Raw genomic sequence first — 21,759 nt, 5'->3', positions numbered from 1 at the left:
ATCCTAAAAAATGTTTATCTCAAACATGCTCTTAAGTAGAATTCGAATATGTTCATTTTTTGTTGTTTCTTTCCTCTCCTATCCTTTTAACAAAATCCATGCAAACTAATTAAAAATTTGCAAACTTGTCTAAATTAGTTAATTTTACAAAATTCCCAACTGCAATGTGGGTTACCATATATTCTACTAAAAATCTAGTTCTAAAATTTAGAGTTAATACTGAATAACACGTAATCAGTGATCAAAGAGAAAAAGATTTTGCGTCATCTTAAAAGTGAAATAGATCCCCAAACTTAATGTTCCATTTCAAAGCAGTCAATTGGATTTTTTTTCATTTTTATATTTAGATATTCTGTGTCATTTCTTACTGTTTCATAGAGACAATTTTTCCAGCAGTTTGTTGGGTCTGGAGTTATAAAGTTGAATAAGTGACAATCAATCAGTGATCTCAGAATTTATAGGATAGTAGGAAGGGAAGTTGTAAGAGTAAATAATTATATTATTTCACATTGAAATGGAAATCTGTACTGTGGAGGTCAGTGGGCTGGGTATTGTCAATAACCATGATAAAGTCAGTGTGGTAGGAGCCCACTACCTGCTTTACCATCTGCTGCTGCTCATTCTCCTGCCCCTGTCAGTTCCTCTCTCTAATGGCCAGCCACTTCACTGCAGCTAGGGGGAATCTTTCTTATTTACTCTGTTGTTACTTACTATAAGTAAGGGACTTACATGTTATTCAAGTGTTTGAATAACATTGTTTATTGTCTCTTTTGAAGTAATAATTGATCTCTACCAACTTATTCTAAAATTAAAACATAATAAATACACTGGTTTTTTTTTCAGAGATGGGAGAATGGTCAAAAACATGTAAGATGTGGGTAGGTTTCTCTGCAATACTATTATTTTTTATCGGCTGTCCATTAGCCAAAGACCAATTCTGGCTGCTGACAGTGTAGCAGTCCATTTGCCACTAAAGTTATGTGAAACCTATTTTTGAAAATGTAATGGATTTGCACTTTACATTAAATGAAGTCAAAGTAATAAACAATGTCCTAGAAATGAAAAGTTAATCATATTAAACTAGTATTTAAATCTCTGTGCAAAAACTGGCTCTTTAATAAAATGTTTGCAGACTAATGATAGCTTTTCAGTTTTGTAAATCAGGTTGTTCCATGTCTGTGGAATCAGAAGACATTGAAACATTTGACTCATCTGATTCATGACAATTTGTTTATATAAATACCACATGTTTCAGGGATCTACAAATACTAACTTCTCTGATGATTTCCTGCGAAAACACCCCCAAGTGAATTATGCTGACATTTTAATCTAGGTCCATCCTGTCTCTCATTTAAAAGTCCAAAATACGATTTATCAATTTCAGAATTACTATAATCTTTAGTTGAATATTGTTATGGTCATCTGTTTTTTATTTAAGTTATTGTACTTTATTTCCAAAAATACAGCTATAAACAAAACTATGACAAGATAAAATCATTTGATATAATGAAATTTTCATTAGAATATGTGTAGTGGAGGCAGTACAGACGAAATACTATAGTAGGTGTTGGAAACAGTGGGTTCATTATCCTGTCTTCTTTATTTTTGTATAGGTTTAGAATTTTCCCTAACAAAAATGTAGTTTCTTTTGTAGTTGGCAGAAATCAAAAGGAGACAGGAAAATTATTTATAATGAAAATTTGTCTGTCTGGATTAATGTGTTTTCAGTAGTACAATATGTGGTGCAGCCTTCTTGTGTTGTACATGTATGGACTCAGGGTCGATTCCTCCCCTGATGTCATGCAATTTTGAAAATGGAAATGCTGTGCAAGAGCATATGTCAGATCTGATCTTCTTTGCATGTGTTCTCAGTAGTTTCAAGGATGATATTGTTGTTGGTTGGATGCAAGCTGGCAAACTTACTGAAAAGGCATTTGGTTTTAAACTGTTAATTTCTATTGAGATGTAGATTATGTAGTAGTTTGTGAACTAATATTTTAGACAGGTGAAAACGCAATTGAGGTTGGCGCAACTGCAGTTGCGTTTGCACCAACCTCATAAATGAACTTTAAAGCTTAAAATCAGAGAAGTAATAGATGGAGTTACGAGGGACAAACATGATAGTGCTACGATCCCGAGATTTTCCTCCATTGAAATCATTCTTTTGCAGGTAGACATTGTAGAATGATCTCTTTAAAATACACTTCTACCTGGAAACAGTATCTTCAATGCATCAGTGTGCATTTGTGGACTGTTTTCTTTGGCATGTGTTGGATGCGGGACAATGAGGTGCAGGGAAGGCTTAGGGAGGGAACTAAGTCTTAGTAGAAAGAAGAGCCCATAGATAAGGAACCCTAAAACATGCCCAATCTATGTGCACACAGCCAAACCCAGGACAGGCTAAGGTTATTAAAGAGATAAACCCCATTGAGAGATGACCAGCCTGTTGGGACACTCAAATGGGAAAAGCTCAGCACTCAGGGGCATGTTTCTGAACCTGACCGCTGAGGGAGAAAGCAGCTGACTGAGAAACCAAACAGTCTGTGGGAGAAGTGATAAGGCCCTAGGAAAAGCACTACATAATTTGCAGGTGTGTGTGACCTCCGTGGTCTAATAGAATCTTAGGTGTGATGAGGTTGTTTAGGATCAGTGATTTAAGAGGATATAAAGAAAAAGGAGAAGATAGGAGGAAAATTGGCTGCAAATTTTTGCAAATATTTCTACAAATTTTAAGGTACTTTACCTACTGATATTTTAAAATCTTATTCTTTAAAATTTAATTACAAACTACAGTATACTTTTCTAATATTTTGAGATCTCCAGGAAGTAAAACATCTGAGCAGAATGGTGTTCTTTTGTTGAAATTTTTGGACATATTATTTTCTTCTTTTCTTCCGTTTGTTTTAGTCAACAATTATTTAATACTCGTCTATTACATGTCAGTTATGTATAATTACTAATTGAGACCATTTAGTCTAGGTTTGACAAAGATGGTACTAGCATGCATGCAGTTTTCCTCCAGAAAAAAAATTAATTGTGTAAATATCAAGGGTAGACTGAATTCAGTTTTGGCAAAAGATATTTTGTCTGAATAAATAGCTATAGTAATTAGAATTATTTATGAATCAAATATTTATTTTATGTAACAACAAATAAAAATTAGCATTTTTATAATCATGTTTATACATAAATGAATAATTATCTTACCAATAAGAGGTAAGCATGAATTAGAATCAAATCAACATTAAACAAGTTATAATCAACATTTGACAATAATTAAATGAAAGATTGAATATATATGTGAATCAGCTGCTACATATACACCTAACTTCGTGTCCACACATAATTATTCCTAAACATGTGATGAATGAATAAAAGTGAACATCTAAAACAAGTGACCCAATCTTACGTTCCATTATTAAATAATAATTCAATTATTGAAAACAGTAAAGACAATCAGGAACCATACTAAGTCAAATGTGAAGTGAGCCATTATTTTTTGAAATTTTTATTTACCCATTATTTCCCATTCTGATTAAGTATATTTAGATGTTTATCATATAAGTTTTTTTTTTAATAAATCCTTTTTCTTTAAAGGAAAAATTCTGAGCAAAGGAGAAAAACATAGCAAAAAAACTTAGAAGAAGAGGGAAGAAAGATTCAAAATGAAGCTTGCTCATTCTCTCGGACATATTTTGCCCAGGGCCACATTAATGGTGATTGGTGCCACTGCAGTTTAGGGAAGGGCATTTTAGAGTCAAAGTCTTGAACTTGAGATTGGTTGTTCCAGGCTTTATTCTCACATTATTCACTAAGGGACCTTCAGTAAGTCATCTTATTTGGTTCTACATGTGCCATCGATTTCGAAGGGCTGGTAATACAGACATAATTTAAATAGAATTCTGAGATTTTCAAATTCAGATGCTCAACAAATGCTAAGTGATATTCCATGGCCAGTTGACAGTGAGGCAAAACAGTTTTGGGAATCTTACGATTTAAATTGCTTCAGTCATGTTTTCTTTCAGTAAGCTCCATTCTCAGCAATTCCTCTAATAACTGTTTATTTCTTAACAAAAATTCTGCATGTCAAAGGCAACACTTTTTATGCTCGTTTGTGTTTGTGCTCCCCTGCCCCCCTGCCCCTTTTTTATTTATAGATTTTTCCAAAATCATACTTCATGGTAATTTATGTTTTTTTTTCATTCTAAGAGCCAGGAAAAGCTCCTGAAATCAAACAAGGGACTGTAAAAATTGCAGCACAAGGTAAGCAATAAAACACTTTAAAAAGCATTGCCTTTTTTAAAACATCTATAGCACTTTATTGACAAAAGTGAAAGCTGTTTATTGCAGAATAGCACCATCTGCTGGATATTGGAAAAAAAAATTGTTGAATGAAAATACACAGTTCAAGTATTTATTTAGTAATTGGAGCAAGCATGACTGAGAGTAATGCCAAATTTGCAGAGGAACTGCCGAAGGACCCAAGAACTAGTCTTGGCTCCAAGTTTCAGTATTTGAGCTTTATGTATATTTTTTAAAAATAATCCATAGATGTACATGAAGAAATACAGATACAGATGTAAAATAATGTACACTTTTCTATAATTTTCAGTATACCTTGTAATTTATGTCACATGAGAAAATCAGAATGTTATTAAATTAGTATTACTTCATAAACATCAAAACTGTAAAAATTGGGTTCCAGATATGGCTACAAAATAATTATCCTATTTTTATGAGCCATCTAAGAAAATTAGTTTCACCATTTACAAATATCTTCAGGATATCAAAAGTGGTTTCATCTCACACCATGAGGATTAATTTGATGAAAGCCTAAGGGAAGAGTACAAGTGTTCTGCTTTTGTTATGTGGCAAAACTTTGTGGAACACACTTAGAAAATAAAAAATACAATATTTACTGGAGAAGATCTTTATCATCTCTTCTATGCTAGATTATATAACAGCAAGCAATAAAGGAGATGCACATAGGTGGTGGTACAATTTTCAGGGGTAGAAGGCTCTCATAGCAGACTCCTTAGCATTTCACATGACGTATGACCGAATGTATTATATCTGAGCAAAATTTTTCTCTTGTATTTAATCTTGGACCCAGCAGCATGCAGAATCACCCCCCAAAATATTGGTAACATGGGTTTGTTAAATGCCATTTGACTCAAGGATGTTGTTGTCTGTGAGCTAAATAAGCTAGAATGATTAAAAGCTATGATACCAGTTTTTAGTTTTCATGTTGAAAAACTTGTTTTTCTTTAGGAAAGTTCTGATAGGGAATATAGTAAATATTATGAACGGTAGAAAGGCAGGACAAATATTATTAACTTTGGTTTTTTAATACACGAAAACGCAGGTCAAGGTGAGTTCCTCAAGCCAATGACTACCAGTTTAAGAAATCACTGCTATTAGTGCATATATGTTTTAACAGAAAACCACAATCACCTTAGGCCCCTTCTGTTTGACTGAGACTTCTGAGGACCATAGTGTAGATGTGGAACTATGACTCGAGGCAGGAATTTTGTGTTAGTTACTTCAGCTTCGTGTTACAGGCATTCATGAGGAGGAAAATGAAGAGATATCTGAAAATTTGGTTCATATTTGAGCTTGAGGCTATGGACTCTTTAAACTACATTTAACCATTCAAGATTTAAACTACATTGGACAAGGCAACCTCAGAGCTTATTGTTTTGGAATAAAATATTTATTTTTGAGCAAATAGTAACCTAGAGTTTCAAAGTCTTGTTAGAATTATCCTTGGAAGGAAATTGGATGAAAAGATTGATGAAGCACAGTGAACAAGGCAAGAGTGAGGCATTCTGTGTATGCGTTTACTAAAATAAAAATGACACGCCAATGCAGGGACACACCAAAGCAGGATTGCATATCATTCACATCTTTGCAAATCCTCCATAGATCTTTCTAAGATATGTTTATTTTAATGCCATAGGCATATAATTAAATTATGCATAGAAATAATTAATATTTGCAAGTACTTCACGTGGAGACAAAACTTAAACAAAATTGGCAATAATCCTAGAGTAGACTGATGTTTTTGAAGTATAAAGTGACAAAATTGATCATGATCTTTGTGGCATGGTAAAAGGCTAGATTAGATCTGTTCATTTATTTATTTTTAACCTTTACAACAAAGGACATATGAAAAATCTGGTTTTCCATACATATGTATGTATATATGTTCATATTTATTTATAACTATTATTAAGATTTAGCATATATTATTTGGAATTTTAAAATAATTTAAGGAAATTATTTTAACAAAGTTTTGAGGCACTGAGGAGGCAACAAAATAAATATCTCACTACTACAGGAAATTCCAATTTGGAGATCTAAGAAATTTAGGTAAATATAAGGAATGGCTTTTGTTTCTATTAAGACATGAGACAATAACCTCAATGAGGATGGTGGCAATGACATAAGGAAAAAAGCACAAATGTCATTAACATTTTGAAGAACTAATGTCTGATAGAATATATCCAAAGAAACAAAGGAAAAGAATAAAAATGATACTGAGCTTTGGAAACTGGGTAATTAGGAGATGGTAATTGTCACAAATATTAGGTTTCAAGGGAAGAAACTAGTTGAAGGGAAAAGATGATTCACTCTTCAGTGGATGAATGTTGAGCAGAAGGAAAATAATTGGACAATAATTTTTTTGTAGCCAATTAGAATTTAGATGGGGGATCAATCTAGTTCATAGATATTACATAAAAAATTGTTGGAAGAAATTGATATAGACCCAAATGGGAAAGGAAGGAGAGAGATGGGGAATTTTTTTTTTTAATCAGTTAGGTGCAATGGTGAGGTAGACACCTAGTGGTATTAAAATGCCAAAGAGAGAACACATGCCATAATGGAACTCGGCTTAAAAGATGGGGTATGTGTACTCTGTGTTAGTGTATTTCCACTGGCTTTTTTCTTCTGGATTCCTGAAGCAAACACTAAGAATCTCCTGGATACTATAGGAAGAACACAGAAAGAGAACAACATCAACAAAACTAGAATGTTAGCCATTCCAGTCTTTTTATAACGTGAAAACCAAAACCCCAGGTATTGAGAACCATGTCTACTCAGTAAATTCAAGAGTCATCCAATCCCATAACAGAGTTAAGTAGATTAGAACCAGGCAAGCTGAATTTGAGGACCAGAAGTGGGACATATGGAACACAAGCTACAAAACCGTTCTAGAAACAATTGAATCCCAAGACCCTGGCTTTGATTAGCTTGCGGGCCTGGAATCCAGCTTGGTAGATAACATGGCTTTCCAGTTGGCAATAAATAAAAGCCATGCGCCTTCAAGGGATCCAGGGCAACAATAGAAACCAGAATCAGTTATGATGGAATAGGTCAAACTCCTTCATTCAGCTGTCTCCATTGTCACTGAAAACTGGAAACTGAAACTATCAAATATATAAGAATGGGAAAAAAGAAGATACATGTGCATACATGAATGCTTACATCTCTACATGCATATGTACAGATATTTTTCATGTATTATTTTAGAAATCAAAAAATTTGTTGTAATTTAACAAGATTTTGCTAATTCTTGAAGGAATTTAAGTTTCAGAGGGTTTCTTGTCTGTAGAATTTGTAAGAAACTACAGTTTTGCTAAATGTATTCACATTCTCAGCCCTCTTTTTGGCGTTGGTCAAGGCCTGTGTCAGGTTGCCCTATAGATGTGTGTTTATGGTTAAATTGATGAAGTTTAGAGTTCAGAGCAATTCATTGACCAGAGCTCCTTCAAGGGGGTAATTTTGTGTTGTTTCATTTTGTCTTTCTTTAAAGAGTTCCCCAAACCCATCCGTCCAAATCATGATTGGATGATTTTGAAAATTATAAAATTTTTTGAAGAAAATTCTTATTTTCAATGTAAAGAATCAACAACAAACAAGTCTGTTGAGTCAAACTCAGAGACTTACTGAAATTAAACCTCATGGCTTTGAAATTCATCAGGCCATGTCCCTGTCCTTTAATTCATTTTCAGTGTTATCTTTGTTTTTGTCCTTATTGTATCATCGGAATAAACAATTTCTTAACCTAAAAACATTATAAATGTAAATCTGCTATACGTTTTGTGTATTATTAGTTAAAACTACATTAAAAAGAAACAAATGTCCCAAAGTAGAATTAACTTATTTGTAAATTCACTTTTCTACTACAAAAGTAATAGCACGTCAATAACATTTAGAAAATAGAGAAAAATAACCTGTCGTAAATTAAAACACATTTTCTTCCTATCTTTTATTCCTGATTTTTAGAGCCAATTCTGCTGCTTATACTCTGCAAATTATTTTAATGTTTCAGAGGCTTCATTTTCTGCTCTGGGCTGCCTTTTATAACAAGGTCATGATGAAGACCCAATAAGAGGATGTACCTGAAAGAGCTTTGGCAATTGTAGCACAGAACAAATGTCCATAGCAGTTGTTTCTAAGTGTTTTCTAAGTGTTGTTTCTAAGTGATCCCCAACATTCTATCCTGCTGAGGTGAGATTACCATACTGGAATATGCACAATCTCAAATTCAACTAATGTGGCCTAAGATACCTCTGAATGATTTTGGCTCCTGGATAAACATTACACAGAACCAGGGGTCATATTGCTTGGAACAATCCTAAGCCTGTTGAGCGCCTCTCCCAAATATTTCTGGTAATACTCATAAGCAACAACGTGGATCCAGATTTAGATTCATAGTCCAGAATTAGATAAATGTCAGCACAGAGGAAGCCAGAATTCAAAAGTGATTAAAGTGTTCTGTACCTTTTTCTCTATGTAAAAGAAGACATTAGTTTGCTAAAAGGAGGGTAGGATATTTATTTTCCCTTCCTGAAATTGGGCATTTTATACATGGTTATTATAAATGCAAATGTAGACTGCAGACTGGTATATAATTCCTCAGTAGCTAAGCATAGATAATTTTTGGAATATCACTTCCACTTTTGTTGATTAATCCAGTCACAGCCTATATTTTATGACCTTCTAGAAGAGATTGTGGTTTCCTCAGATATAACAATTTAAAATCTAAAATGAATTTACACTAAGCATATACATATAAATTTGACTTCTTATCTACATAACTCCATATATTTTTATTCTTCTTTTGCTAATGCTTATTTCTGAGTTTACAAAAATCTTTATATGAAGTAATATTTTCTGCTTACACTCCTATCATAGATTTGGATGAATTGATTAGTGTGTAGGTGACCACTGAATTTATGAATATATAGAATACATTCTCATATTCTGGGGAGTATTCTGAGGAATGGTCATTTCATATGCCTTAAATCTATTTTCATTATTTCAGCAGCAGCTAAAAAGGATGAAAAGAAGGAAGGTATGTTTTATGCAAAATCCCACTGAGCCTTTTGTGAGTACAATTTACCAATATCCTGAGTTGGGTTTTGACTGCTATTCTGTCTATATTCCCCTTGGATAACTGGATCTATTATGTGCATACATTTTGCATGAATGTGCTTTTTCTACTTCACCTCACACAGAAGGGTGAGCTACTTTTTGAAAGTAATTTTAATCTAGTCTTTCTCAAGATATAAGGAATAAAACATAGCTTCTCAAAATCCTAGGGCTCCTACTCTGTTGACAGTTTTATCAAATTTCAGAACTATGTATAATACAGACTCATTCTCATCGGCATTCAAATCAAAGTCTTCTAAGCCTTCGGGGTATATAAAACAGTAGTCAAGTTTCAATTTCACAGCTTTAAGCTTTCTGTCTGTTTTTTTGTTTTTTTTTTTTCCTCCCATTGCTCTTCCTCTAGGATTTTTTTGTTCTATTTTTTTCTGGCTTATATACCTCTTTTCATTTTTTCTCCTTTTGAAACATTGTCCATAATCAATATGCAATATTGGAGGAGCTTGGGATAAGCTGTGCTTATGTAGATTCAAGACATCCAGTGTCCATGACCAGCTAAAAAACATATAAAACACTCCTTGTAGGCAGCAAGACTGAAATATTGGTATCAGCTTCAACCCCATTTTTTTATTTTTCCCCTGACATTTAGTCCTCCAGAATTTTCACTTTTACTGAACTATCCTTTTGCTTAATTCTTCCTATAACAATTAGAACAACTAATCTTCATTCACAGGATCCAGTTCTTTATTTGTGATCTAACATTGCCATTTGTGACCTCCTGTTGGTTTTACTAACTTCTCATGTAAACCAGAACAATAATCTCCAAAATCAGTGGTCAAGGACTCCTGTGGGTCTCTGAGACCTTTTCAGTGGTTCTATAAGGTTAAAATTATTTTTATAAATGATAGGAAGTTTTCGTTTGCCTTTCTCACTGTCGTTCTCACTTGAGTTTGCAATAGAGACTTCTAGAGGCTAAACAATGGTAATAATACAACACGGTAAATGCCCAAGCAGATGTGCAAATCCTATTGCTTTCTCATTAAACCAGACATTAATAATATTCACAAAAGTAATTAAAAAGTCACTCATTGCACCATTTTTTTTGTATTGGGAAGTGTGTCGATCATAAAAATATGTTATTTATGTTAACATTTAACAGCTTTATTATTTTTAATAAATGCATAAATAATACCATATTTTAAAAATTTCCTCAGCTTTAATTTTTTTAAAAATTATAAGCATCAATAGAAAGAAGCTACATAAATAAAAGTTGTTTGGGAGTTTTAATAGTTAAGATTTTAAAGGAGTCCTGAGGTGAAAATGAAAAACTTTGACGAAAATAATTAATTTGCCTCTAATATTACCTCTTTCCAAAATATTCAACCGATTTCATTCAACTTTTCATATGATAACCTATTTAAAATATTGAGTGGCTTTACACTGACTCTGAATATGCTCTACAAGCCTTAACCTGCAATTAAAGTTTTTAAATTCTTTTTCTGAATCGTCTTTCCTAACTGCCTATTAAGCGTACATCAAGGCAAGGTCATGACCAAGGCCTAAACAATTCCAACAGTAAAGATGCAATGATCCCTTTTAAGATTGAGACAATTTATTACTTTCATAGCAAAGGTAAGAGTACCTAGAGGTTCCAGCTCTCCAAGGTTGTTGCCCCACACACCAAAAAGGATGAAGCCCAAACAAAAGGGGCCAGATAATGCAACACAAGTTGGGGACACGTCATTGCTGAGGAGCTAATCCAGACTACAGCAAAATGATTTTGTGGTCTGCAGCTCCATTCCAGGCAGCTTCAGGCAGAATCAGGAGGTGATGAGAAGCTGCCTCTTGACATCCTCCTGGGAGAGATAGGGAGCCATGTGGGAGGTGGTCTCACAGCAGGTCTTTACAAGCCTCCCTTCTTTCTATGTTCTGGGAGAATCACAAAGCATCCTACCAAAACTTAAATTAACTGTGGTTCAAAACTTTACCTGCATGGCCTGTACGGATATGTGCAAAGTTGCCAAGATATCATGGTGAGCTGTTATCCGATACTCTCACCCAGTTTCTTCCTTTATCATCTTCATCTGTACCAAGTCGTTCTCTATTTTACATATACAATGTGGCATCCTGCCTTTGTTCTTGCTATTATCCTAACAGAGCTTATCCTTTTTCCTTCTATGAATATTCATACATTTTCCTGTCTCTGAGAAGTCGGTCTGATGCTACCAATTAAAAGTACTTTACTGCATGTATAATCTCCCATTTGTATCTCTCTACTATTATTTATTTCTTGCCACCTTGTACTTCATGTTACTTGTGTTTATTTTCCTATTACTCTAATTGACTTAAGCCTTTTGTCTTAAGGGACCATGTCCAATTAACTTTTATCCCTTATGGAGGATGAACACATTTCCTTGGTTTGCACATTTCTAAACAAATATATATTCTATGCATGCACCAGTAATATTCAGGACTCAAGATAAATATAACACCCAGAAGAAATATAAATAGGTACCTGTTTTCTCACACCACAGGCAAGGAATGATTTTTTTTTTAACTACTAGGAAGTATATTCCAGTGAGCATTTTAGGTTTGGGAAGTTATAATCAGCTATTGACTGTTCTTCTTAGGTGTGTGTAATCACTAGCTGCTTCTTCAATTGTACAAGCAGATCCAGGTAGATCTTATTCATCTAAACTCAGATTGAGTGATGAATTCCTAGCAACTGGAATTCTAGGAATTCCAGGTTATCTTCTGAAAGATAGAAATCCACTGAGAACCAGCCAGATGAGATTTATTTTTTACTATAACTAGAGAAAATAGAGCTGAATACATGTGAGAATTAGTCCCTAGTTCTATGGCTTCCAGATTCAGACCCGAAGATAAATCACGCTGAAAAACAAAGCAAAATTCCTAGTATTGTAATTGACTAAAGTTGTCGATCAGGCAGGTTCCAAAAAGGAGATAGGATACTTCAGTACTAGCACTAGTAGGCTATCAGAAAATTAACTTTTCCCTTCAATATAAATTGGTATTTCTTTTTTTTTGAGACGGAGTCTCGCTCCGTCGCCCAGGCTGGGGTGCAGTGGCGCAATCTCGGCTCACTGCAAGCTCCGCCTCCCGAGTTCACGCCATTCTCCTGCCTCAGCCTCCGAGTAGCTGGGATTACAGGCGCCCGCCACCACGCCCGGCTAATTGTTTTTGTATTTTTAGTAGAGACGGGGTTTCACCATGTTAGCCAGGATGGTCTCGATCTCCTGACCTAGAGATCCACACGCCTCGGCCTCCCAAAATGCTGGGATTACAGGCGTGAGCCACCGCGGCTGGCTGGTATTTCATTTTCATCTGGCATCACTTATGAACATAATAGGCCTTACTTGAGACACTGCTACAGATGAGTGACTGATGGATTGAACAGATTGCAAACACATCACTGCTTTTAAATCACAGGTGCTGGGAGCCTCAATGTTCTTAAAAGACTACTGCCCAGATTATTGGGCAGATGGTCTTCAGGGAAGTATATTGACCAAGTAAGCCTTTGTAATGTTTTAAGCTGTTTGAGCCAAGAATGCTGAAAAGGCATAATGAAGTTTAATAGCATGACTATTACCAGCTAGTATTAATAGCTCTTCAGGGTCAGTATGTGATCTTTGGACTCCAAGCACTATATTTTTAAGTTGCTCTATTACTTTAGTTCTATATTTCTGTTGCACTGTTGACTCCAAAAGAAAATACATAACTTGTGAATTTCATTTGCCTGACCCTGGACTTTATATTATGTTTTATTCTTTCATTTTAGTACAATTGATATCTGATAAAATATATTATTGATTCTTATTAGAAAATAGAAAGGCAGATTAAAATTATAGATATTCTATAGTTACATTTATTATATTGAACTTTCTATACATATTCCATTCCAGTATCTGGTCAGAGAATATAGGGATTGGAAATAATCTTGTTCTAATATGCCATGTTTTATCTTCTCTCTGTTCCCACATTTCCCCCAAACTTTAGGTTGAATTTATTCCTACATGACTATGTTCTCTTCATAGTCCTCCTATGCTTTTCCTATTGGCTATATTCTGGACTCAAGAGATTGTTCAGTGAGGAACACACAACTGCTTGGGCAGGCAGAAATCCTATTTTAGTATACTGGAGTCAAACTAATTGATAATTTACAATGGACATTGAACTATCAAGTTTATACCTTAAGCTGTTGTCTTATAAGATTCTTATGTTTTAAGTAGAAGTGGTCACTGCATATTGTTAATATAAAACTGTTTTATGTCATATTTTTTCTGTATATTTGAATTGCTTGCTTATCCAATTAAAATAATTATTCAGGAAGAAAATGAAAGAGAAAATGTTTGCAAAGCACATATGTTTCAGATAGCAAATTTAGCCTACTAATTTAAAATTCCTGATAACAAACTAAATAGCAAGAATATTTTTTAGATTGGTTTTCAGAGCTGGGGTTAATTAAAAAAAATCTATTCTAAAATTATTTTCACTGTAGTGTGCTGGACACAATAGTGTTTAACAAATGATGAATAAGTAAATGTTTCATCCCAGGAATCAATTATTTTTTAAATCAAGGTTTTTTTTTTCCCTTACAAATAAAACATATTCGTGTTACAGAAAAATTTGAAATTCAGAAAGAGAGGTAATAAAATCTTGCCTAATTATTTAATCTGTCCACAACTACCATTAGTATGTTGGCATATTTTCTTCTAATATTTCTTCATACACACTCACATGCACACAAAAGGTCATTTTATGTTACGCTTTTATTTTTATTTTGCATTATTTAATCTTACTTAGTTAACATTTTCCAAATTATAGCATAATTAGCAAAACATCATTTGAATAATTGTGTATTTTTCCATTGTGTGAATATACCACAAATTCATCAACATTCTCCTTTTGTTCAGAGGGTAGTGTTTAATATTCCCATTACTGAGAGGACACAAAGCAATGTCATGAGAAAAGCATTTCCCTAAATATATATTTTTATGATAATATTGCTTTTTTTCTCTTTGGATTTCTAGAAATGGAATTACCACATCAAAAAGCATGTTAATTTTTATGACTTTCTGGATTCTTTTCTTAGTTTGTTTCCTAAAATATGTTTCTAGCTTATACATCTACGGAAGCGGGACATTACCTTCACCACAGTGTTACTGGCATTGATTATCATTTTTACATAAAAAATTTTGTTGACCATATAACTGCCTTTTGTGTAGAGACAATGAATCCATTGTCATATCCAAACATTTTAGTTCCCTTTCTTCATCGTGGAAGTGAAGTTGTGATACCACCACACCACTGTAAGGCACAGAAATCCATTAACTTGTAAACTATTAGTGAATATCTACTGTTCTAGGTTCCAAGCCAGATAATTGTAAGCCAGAAAACAATTTAACTACCTTTTGCAGGTATCAATTCATAGTTCATTATTATGGTTCTAATTTCAGTAATAGAGGATTTAAAAAGTCTTACAGAAACAGTAAAAGGACAAAGAAGATTAAAAAATAAAATATTCTAAGCGAAAATTCAAGCTCAGGTGCTTCAATCTTAAAACAAATGAGCTTAAAAACCTCTTGTTTTCATTTTCAAGTGGTAGGAGCAGAAAGGTTCATGGCCTAAATAATAGAAAATAGTAAATTTATCAGATCTAGGCTAATGCCCATCTACTATAAATGAAATAGATGTCATTTGACCACTAAATAGACATTACTACATAACAGTTATAAATATAATGATGTGTTCATCAGTAACCCATGAGTCAACACTAATCTATTTCTTTTCCACTACCATAAGAATACCTGAATATCTATATTGGAAGTGTATTGATTATTCAAAGACAGTGCAACATAATTCACCTGGACTGACTTAGATTGAACAAATGAAAGTTTCAAGTTAACTTCATGAACTCCTAAGCATCTTTATGGAAACAGAGCATATATTTACTCAGTTTGATGTTCAATTAACAGGTTATTAACTTATATAGGCAAAACAAAATTTCTTTATAAATTATATGTGGGTATATTTTCCTTTATAGTCTTCAATGTTTTATATTCTTTATAAAATATTATTAATATATTTTATAAAGAGTTTCTCACTCCTACTTCACTCTAATACTCATTCCCACAAAACATAACAGTTTCTAAGTCTCATATTCTAGAAATATACAAATGATTAATTTGTTGAATAATCAATTTTATTTCATTGTTTATAGAAATTTGTTGTGAGCTAATCAGCTGTTGATTTATTATATCTGTTTTATTAATAATTTATCTGTGTGTTTTCAGATTCCAAGAAAACAAAAAAACCTGCAGAAGGTACTGGACATATTTCTTTTTTTCTGCCTTATGTTTGATGAACCCTGAAATAGCATACCCTCTTAAAGGATTGATGTAGGAGAAGGAATTATGTGTGAGACAGAGGAGAAGAAAAAATGATTGAGATTGAGAGACAGAGAGAGAGAGAGAGAGCTAAATCTATTCTGACTACTGCTATGAGAAGTATTTGGCAGTAATAGAAATAAATACTGCATATCCTTTCACAGTAATTGTTTCCAAAGAAATGTTTACTTGACAAGAAATTGAAAAATTTTCAGTATCAAACATTTATTTTACTAGAAAGCACACACTAAATTACTTTTTGATAGACTAGCATCAATTAGGAACTGATTTGTTCCTTTCAATCTTGAATAATTCATTTGGCAAGTATACCTGTGCCTCCTAGACTCGTTCACATAGTGTTTTTACGTGTTTAAGAGACACATATCAGGTGTAATTTAAAATGGTAAACAGTATGATCCTGGGTTAATTTATTGTCAAATAATATTTGCCAATCAAATTATGGAAGCACCTACAGTAATTAACAATACCTCAGAGCCTCACTGTGAAATTTCACCTCATTGTGAAATTTAAGGAGAGAAAATTGGAAGGAGGGGTGGGAAAAATTACAGTCTAATCAATATGTAGGGTAGTACATTTTATCTTAAAAGTTTTAAGAGCAATGATTTTGTTTCTATTTCTTTCAGTAGAACAACCCAAGGGAAAAAGTAAGGAAATGCATGCAGTGTATTTGTGTACTTTTTTTTTTTTTTACTACTATTATTTGCCTGCTGCTGTATTTAGACCTGCAATTTTGAATCCGCCTTTCCTATGTTTTATGCATGTGAACTCTGTTGTTTTTTGTACAAGTGAAAAAATATACAGTCTGGGGGTTAAAGTGGACTGAGAAGCATAGTAATCATTTTTAGAACTCTTTCTCAAGCTCATGCAATCATCTAACAATACTCTTGACGGGCTTGTAATCAAAAGTAAAACTGCATTGCATTAACCCAAACTGACTTATGTTTTTGTAAATTTAGTCCTAATCTGGTTAGTTGTCAGTCCCTTGAAGATTGACTAGAAGTTCTTTTACAGACTAGTTTTACAATCTTTTCCCTATCTTTCTTTTTGTAATCTGTAGATATTTTGGCATGCCCATGTGATATATGACATTTTTCCCAAGACATAATTTGCCCCCTACACGCACTATGAGCTCTAATAGCGTTGCTATTCAGCCTCATCCACTGTTGCTTTAATACACTATTAAGACTGTTTGCAGTGTGGCGATTCCTCAGGGATCTCGAACTAGAAATACCATTTGACCCAGCCATCCCATTACTGGGTATATACCCAAAGGACTATAAATCATGCTGCTATAAAGACACATGCACACGTATGTTTATTGCGGCACTATTCACAATAGCAAAGAGTTGGAACCAACCCAAATGTCCAACAACGATAGACTGGATTAAGAAAATGTGGCGCATATACACCATGGAATACTATGCAGCCATAAAAAATGATGAGTTCGTGTCCTTTGTAGGGACATGGATGAAACTGGAAAACATCATTCTCAGTAAACTATCTCAAGGACAAAAAACCAAACACCGCATGTTCTCACTCATAGGTGGGAATTGAACAAGGAGAACTCATGGACACAGGAAGGGGAACATCACGCTCCGGGGACTGTTGTGGGGTGGGGGGAGGGGGGAGGGACAGCATTAGGAGATACACCTAATGCTAAATGACGAGTTAATGGGTGCAGGAAATCAACATGGCACATGGATACATATGTAACAAATCTGCACATTGTGCACATGTACCCTAAAACCCTAAAGTATAATAAAAAAAAAAAAAAAGACTGTTTGCTAACAATTCAGTCAAGCTCAATATCTTAAGATATGTCTTTCACAAATATATGTTCTCCTCTGAAGAAAACAGGATATGCTTAACAAAAGAAAGCAAAAAAAAAGCCCACCTAATCTTATTCAATTTGCTATTAAAAATTAGCACATTACCAGCAATATAGATTTTAAGATTCTAGTGATATCAAAAATATATTTTAAAATATATATCAATTAAAATATACGTATGTTTTGGCCCTACAAAAAAGTAAAGATGCTGAGACATTCGATGTTGTAAAAATGCTCTAAAATGCCCTGTGGAGACACTCATGAAACTATACTACAACTCACCCAGGGGGAGCAATCCATCTGTAGAGAGGTGTGAGTTCTCTCAGCTCCAGATTTATGTGTGTGCAGAGCTACTGATGAGTACTGGCACAGAGATACAGAAAGCACTCTAAATGTTGCACCAGCAGGAAAATGGAGAACAATTGGAGATTAGAAAAATAGTATTAAAGTACATACAGAGATAGACTTAAGGCCCTTTATTACAGTTTATATGATTTAAAAGTTCCTGGCAGACACTGAAGCTCCTTGGCAATCTTCAGGGCACTGATGCACTTAATAAATAAACATGGTTTTTCATGCATTCATTCACAACCCAACTGTTTCTCTCCTTGAGAAGGTCCGCAGATTGTGACTTGGGCAGCAATAAGGAGAAGAAATAGTTTTCTTCAAAACACCTATCAATTCTTTTCAAATTCACTCATTTGCTATGGTTTACCATCTAGACTTGCTTTTATTATTGTTAGTGTTGTATCTTTGAATTTCTTTGATTTGGATTTTTTGTCTTGAGGGTTGCTTTACTCAATGGTACACCCCAATTTTATATTTTATTTTGCTTCTACTTTTCCAATAATCACAACTTAAAGGTTGTTCACTTTTCAAATATTTTTTAATTATGGTTAAGGGAAACTGGATGAAAAGTACAAGAGACCATCCTGTACATTTTGTAAATGTTTGTGAGCTATAAATTTTTTCAAAATAAAAAGTAAAAGAAAGAGACCTCAAAAATCAACCGTAAACATGATTTTGCAGTCCCTGTAGAGTTAAAGGGTAAATCAATGTATATTTACTAAGGTAATTCAATAATTACACCATGAACTATCCTATATAATGAACAAATTAGCACAGCTATTTTTCAGCTTTCTGTTAAGATTGAGGGGAATTTATTTTAACTTTTAATCTTATGTATAGCTGGTATTCGATTTTGATGCATGTCCAAATCTGCTTCCAGTACTTTTTTTACTGTTATCACTGATTATTTGTGACTGTCATCACAAATTTCTTGGAAATGTTTTATAATTAGAGCTTCAGTTAAGCAATAAATCAAACAATGTATTTAATTGCTCTTCATTTGCCAGACAACATTTGATAATGTTCTCATTTTGTTTAATTTTAGCTAAATCGTCATAGCTTCTTCTTTTTGACCTGCAACACTTGATCAAGCCATTTGTTTCATTTTTTTTGTTTTACTGCTTAAAGGCTGTCTTAAAAGAGGATAACTTGCTCATTATACCATACTTATTTAATTAGAAGCCTGACTAACAAAATTGTGTACTTGAGAAATTGATGTGATGACTGTAGCATTCTATGACACTCTATATTATTAAAATATAGTTTGTAGAATTCTTTCAGCATGAACATATTTTAGTCTTCAAAATTTATTCATTAAATAAAACTTTAAGAATCTTTCCGTTCTTCTTTAAAATATCAGATAAAAATGTGTGTATGTTAAAGTATTTCTTGAAAATCTTCTTTTAAATTAATTTGACAAGGTTGTCAAGGCAAAATAAATAAGAATAGAAACGTAGATGATAGCACTTCATATAAAATTAGTGCTTGCAATTCTTATGAAATTAGTACTTATTATAATGTAAATGTCAGATTAATCTTGAGAACAAAATAATGCTTTGTCTCATACAATATTGACAAAAGTAGATTCCTGAAAAGAAACGCTATATAAAGAGGACTCCAAAAGGAGCATTTGTCCTAAAAGCAAGGCAAATGTTTTACCTTGAAACTTCTTTTTCTATTTTAGTGTCTTAAATATGCCTCACAAAGCCTTTGTCTTAGCTTAACAGCTATTTCTTCCATGTAAAAAGATTCTTAGAAGAGGCAGTCCACATGAAATGTGCTAATCTTCATCTTTCTGAGAATTATTTTAAAATAACTGCAATAAGGTGGGGTGCTGTGGCTCATGCCTGTAATCCTAGCACTTTAAGAGGCTGAGGTGTATGGATCTCTTGAGCCCAGAAGTTTGATACCAGCCTGGGCAACATGGTGAGACTTTGTCTCCACACACACACATACACACACACACACTACAAATCTGGCTACAAATGGTGGTGTGTGCCTGTAGTCCCAGCTACCTGGGAGGCTGAGGTTGGAGGATCAGTTAAGCCCAGGAAGTGGAGGCTGCAGTGAACTAGAATTGTAACACTGTGCTACAACTTGGGCAACAGAACAACACCCTGTCTCAAAAAAACTAAGCAATTTCTTAAAAAGCTGTAATAATTATCTTTTGTACTTACTATTTTGACTCAAATTTATTTCATATTGATCTAATATAATAGCAAATTTAATTTTTTTCACCCTTTATGGATTCTATTTTATTTTTCTGGTTTATCATCTATAAAAAAGTCAAATTCTTCTAATATTCAGAATATTTTGATGCTACCCCATAAGGAAACTCCCAAGATAAATGGAAGAAAGAATTATTTTAAGTATACAATCTTAGGCTTTTTATGTAAGCTATTATTAGTTGCTGCAATCTGGCATCAGCACATGCATGTTTCTTTGTGTTAAAACAATTAAATTGGGATTCATAAACTTTAGAATAATAATGATAATAATAATAACAATAATAATATGTTTCAGAACAGGAAAAGAAAGAAAAACATGTGGAACCAGGTAACTGTTTTCAAGTTCCTCTGTTCTCACAGTTTCATAATATTATTTGATTTGCAATTGAATACTGAATTGCAATTGAATGACATAGAATGTTGATTTTTTTTCTTTTCTTTTTGATACAGCAAAGTCACCAAAGAAAGAACACTCAGGTGAGTAAGACCACTCTTGCTGGACTCCAAATACTGATGTCTAGTGTTTATTAATGCTATAGCCTCAAACAGGTGGTAAGGCAGTGCCAGTAAAGGGTGGGGAATGCTTGCATCTCACAGTGTTTTTTCCAAGTTCTTGACATGGACATAACATCAACGCAGTTTTAGAAAATGAAAGCCAGGTGTTACACCCTTGCTCCTCAATGTGTGTTCTGTGAACTAGCAGCATCAGAATCACCCAAGAGGTTATAAGAAATGAAGGATTTTTGGCCCCACTCAGGACCTACTGAATCAGTCTGCAACTTCACAAGATCCTCAGTGAATTCATCTGTGCAGTATTTGCGAAGTACTGTTTCACAGTTTAGTGTAAAAGCAAAACAAAACAAGAACAAAACACTTTTTGTAAATGCATTATACATTGCTTTGTTTTTAAAATATGGAGTAATCACTTCCAGCAAATATTATCTCCTTATTCATAATCTTACTTAATAACATTTCCTGAGTGTTCAAGGGAGTTGCAGTGAGAGCAAAAGTAGATTTTGGCCAAAAGATATTTACATTCTGATGAGAAAAAAAACTGACTGAGAGTCAAACAACTAGACAAATAAACCTATCAACAAAAACTAAAAGTGCAGTTGCTGTGGATACCAAATTATTGTCTTGAAGTTTTCTAGCATTTAACCTGCCTAATTAATCATTTCAAATGAAAATTTCTGAAACCATTTATATTTCCCTCATTTAAAACTATCACCTCTTGATTTTGCCTGGCTAACTCCTACTGAAGGAGCTTCACTGAGTTATTTAGTATTGTGTGTGCGTGTGTATATAGGTGATCATAACCTTATGTAATACCTATCAGTCATTCTTCCCATTTCATTTTATTTAAATGGAAATAGCATCTGCTCAATCTTATTTAAATAACCATGCAAAGGGGCTCAATTTTAGTCCCACCCTGCCACAAACCATGGGAAACTACAAGTTTGAATCCACATTTATTATTCATTTTTAAAGATTATAAAATATCCTGAGACAGCCCAAATCTGTTTTAAGTGT

General features: G+C 33.6%; 1 protein-coding gene across 3 annotated transcripts in view; it reads left to right on the top strand.

Annotated features, from left to right (window-relative positions):
- TRDN (triadin) overlaps positions 1 to 21,759 on the top strand; it is a 407,513-nt gene that overhangs the window by 231,925 nt on the left and 153,829 nt on the right. For all 3 annotated transcript variants that reach the window (XM_063621032.1, XM_055263048.2, XM_055263039.2), the window contains 6 exons: positions 4,210 to 4,263; positions 9,332 to 9,361; positions 15,711 to 15,740; positions 16,448 to 16,468; positions 20,525 to 20,557; positions 20,680 to 20,706. In XM_063621032.1, coding sequence (XP_063477102.1) covers positions 4,210 to 4,263; positions 9,332 to 9,361; positions 15,711 to 15,740; positions 16,448 to 16,468; positions 20,525 to 20,557; positions 20,680 to 20,706 — 195 coding nt within the window. The remainder of the gene's footprint in view (positions 1 to 4,209; positions 4,264 to 9,331; positions 9,362 to 15,710; positions 15,741 to 16,447; positions 16,469 to 20,524; positions 20,558 to 20,679; positions 20,707 to 21,759) is intronic.

The sequence above is a fragment of the Symphalangus syndactylus genome, chromosome 2 (genome assembly GCF_028878055.3).
Source record: "Symphalangus syndactylus isolate Jambi chromosome 2, NHGRI_mSymSyn1-v2.1_pri, whole genome shotgun sequence".
In the NCBI taxonomy this organism is placed as follows: Eukaryota; Metazoa; Chordata; class Mammalia; order Primates; family Hylobatidae; genus Symphalangus; species Symphalangus syndactylus.
The sequence above is the reverse complement of the archived record's forward strand: the minus strand, read 5'-3'. Positions and strand labels throughout refer to the sequence as shown.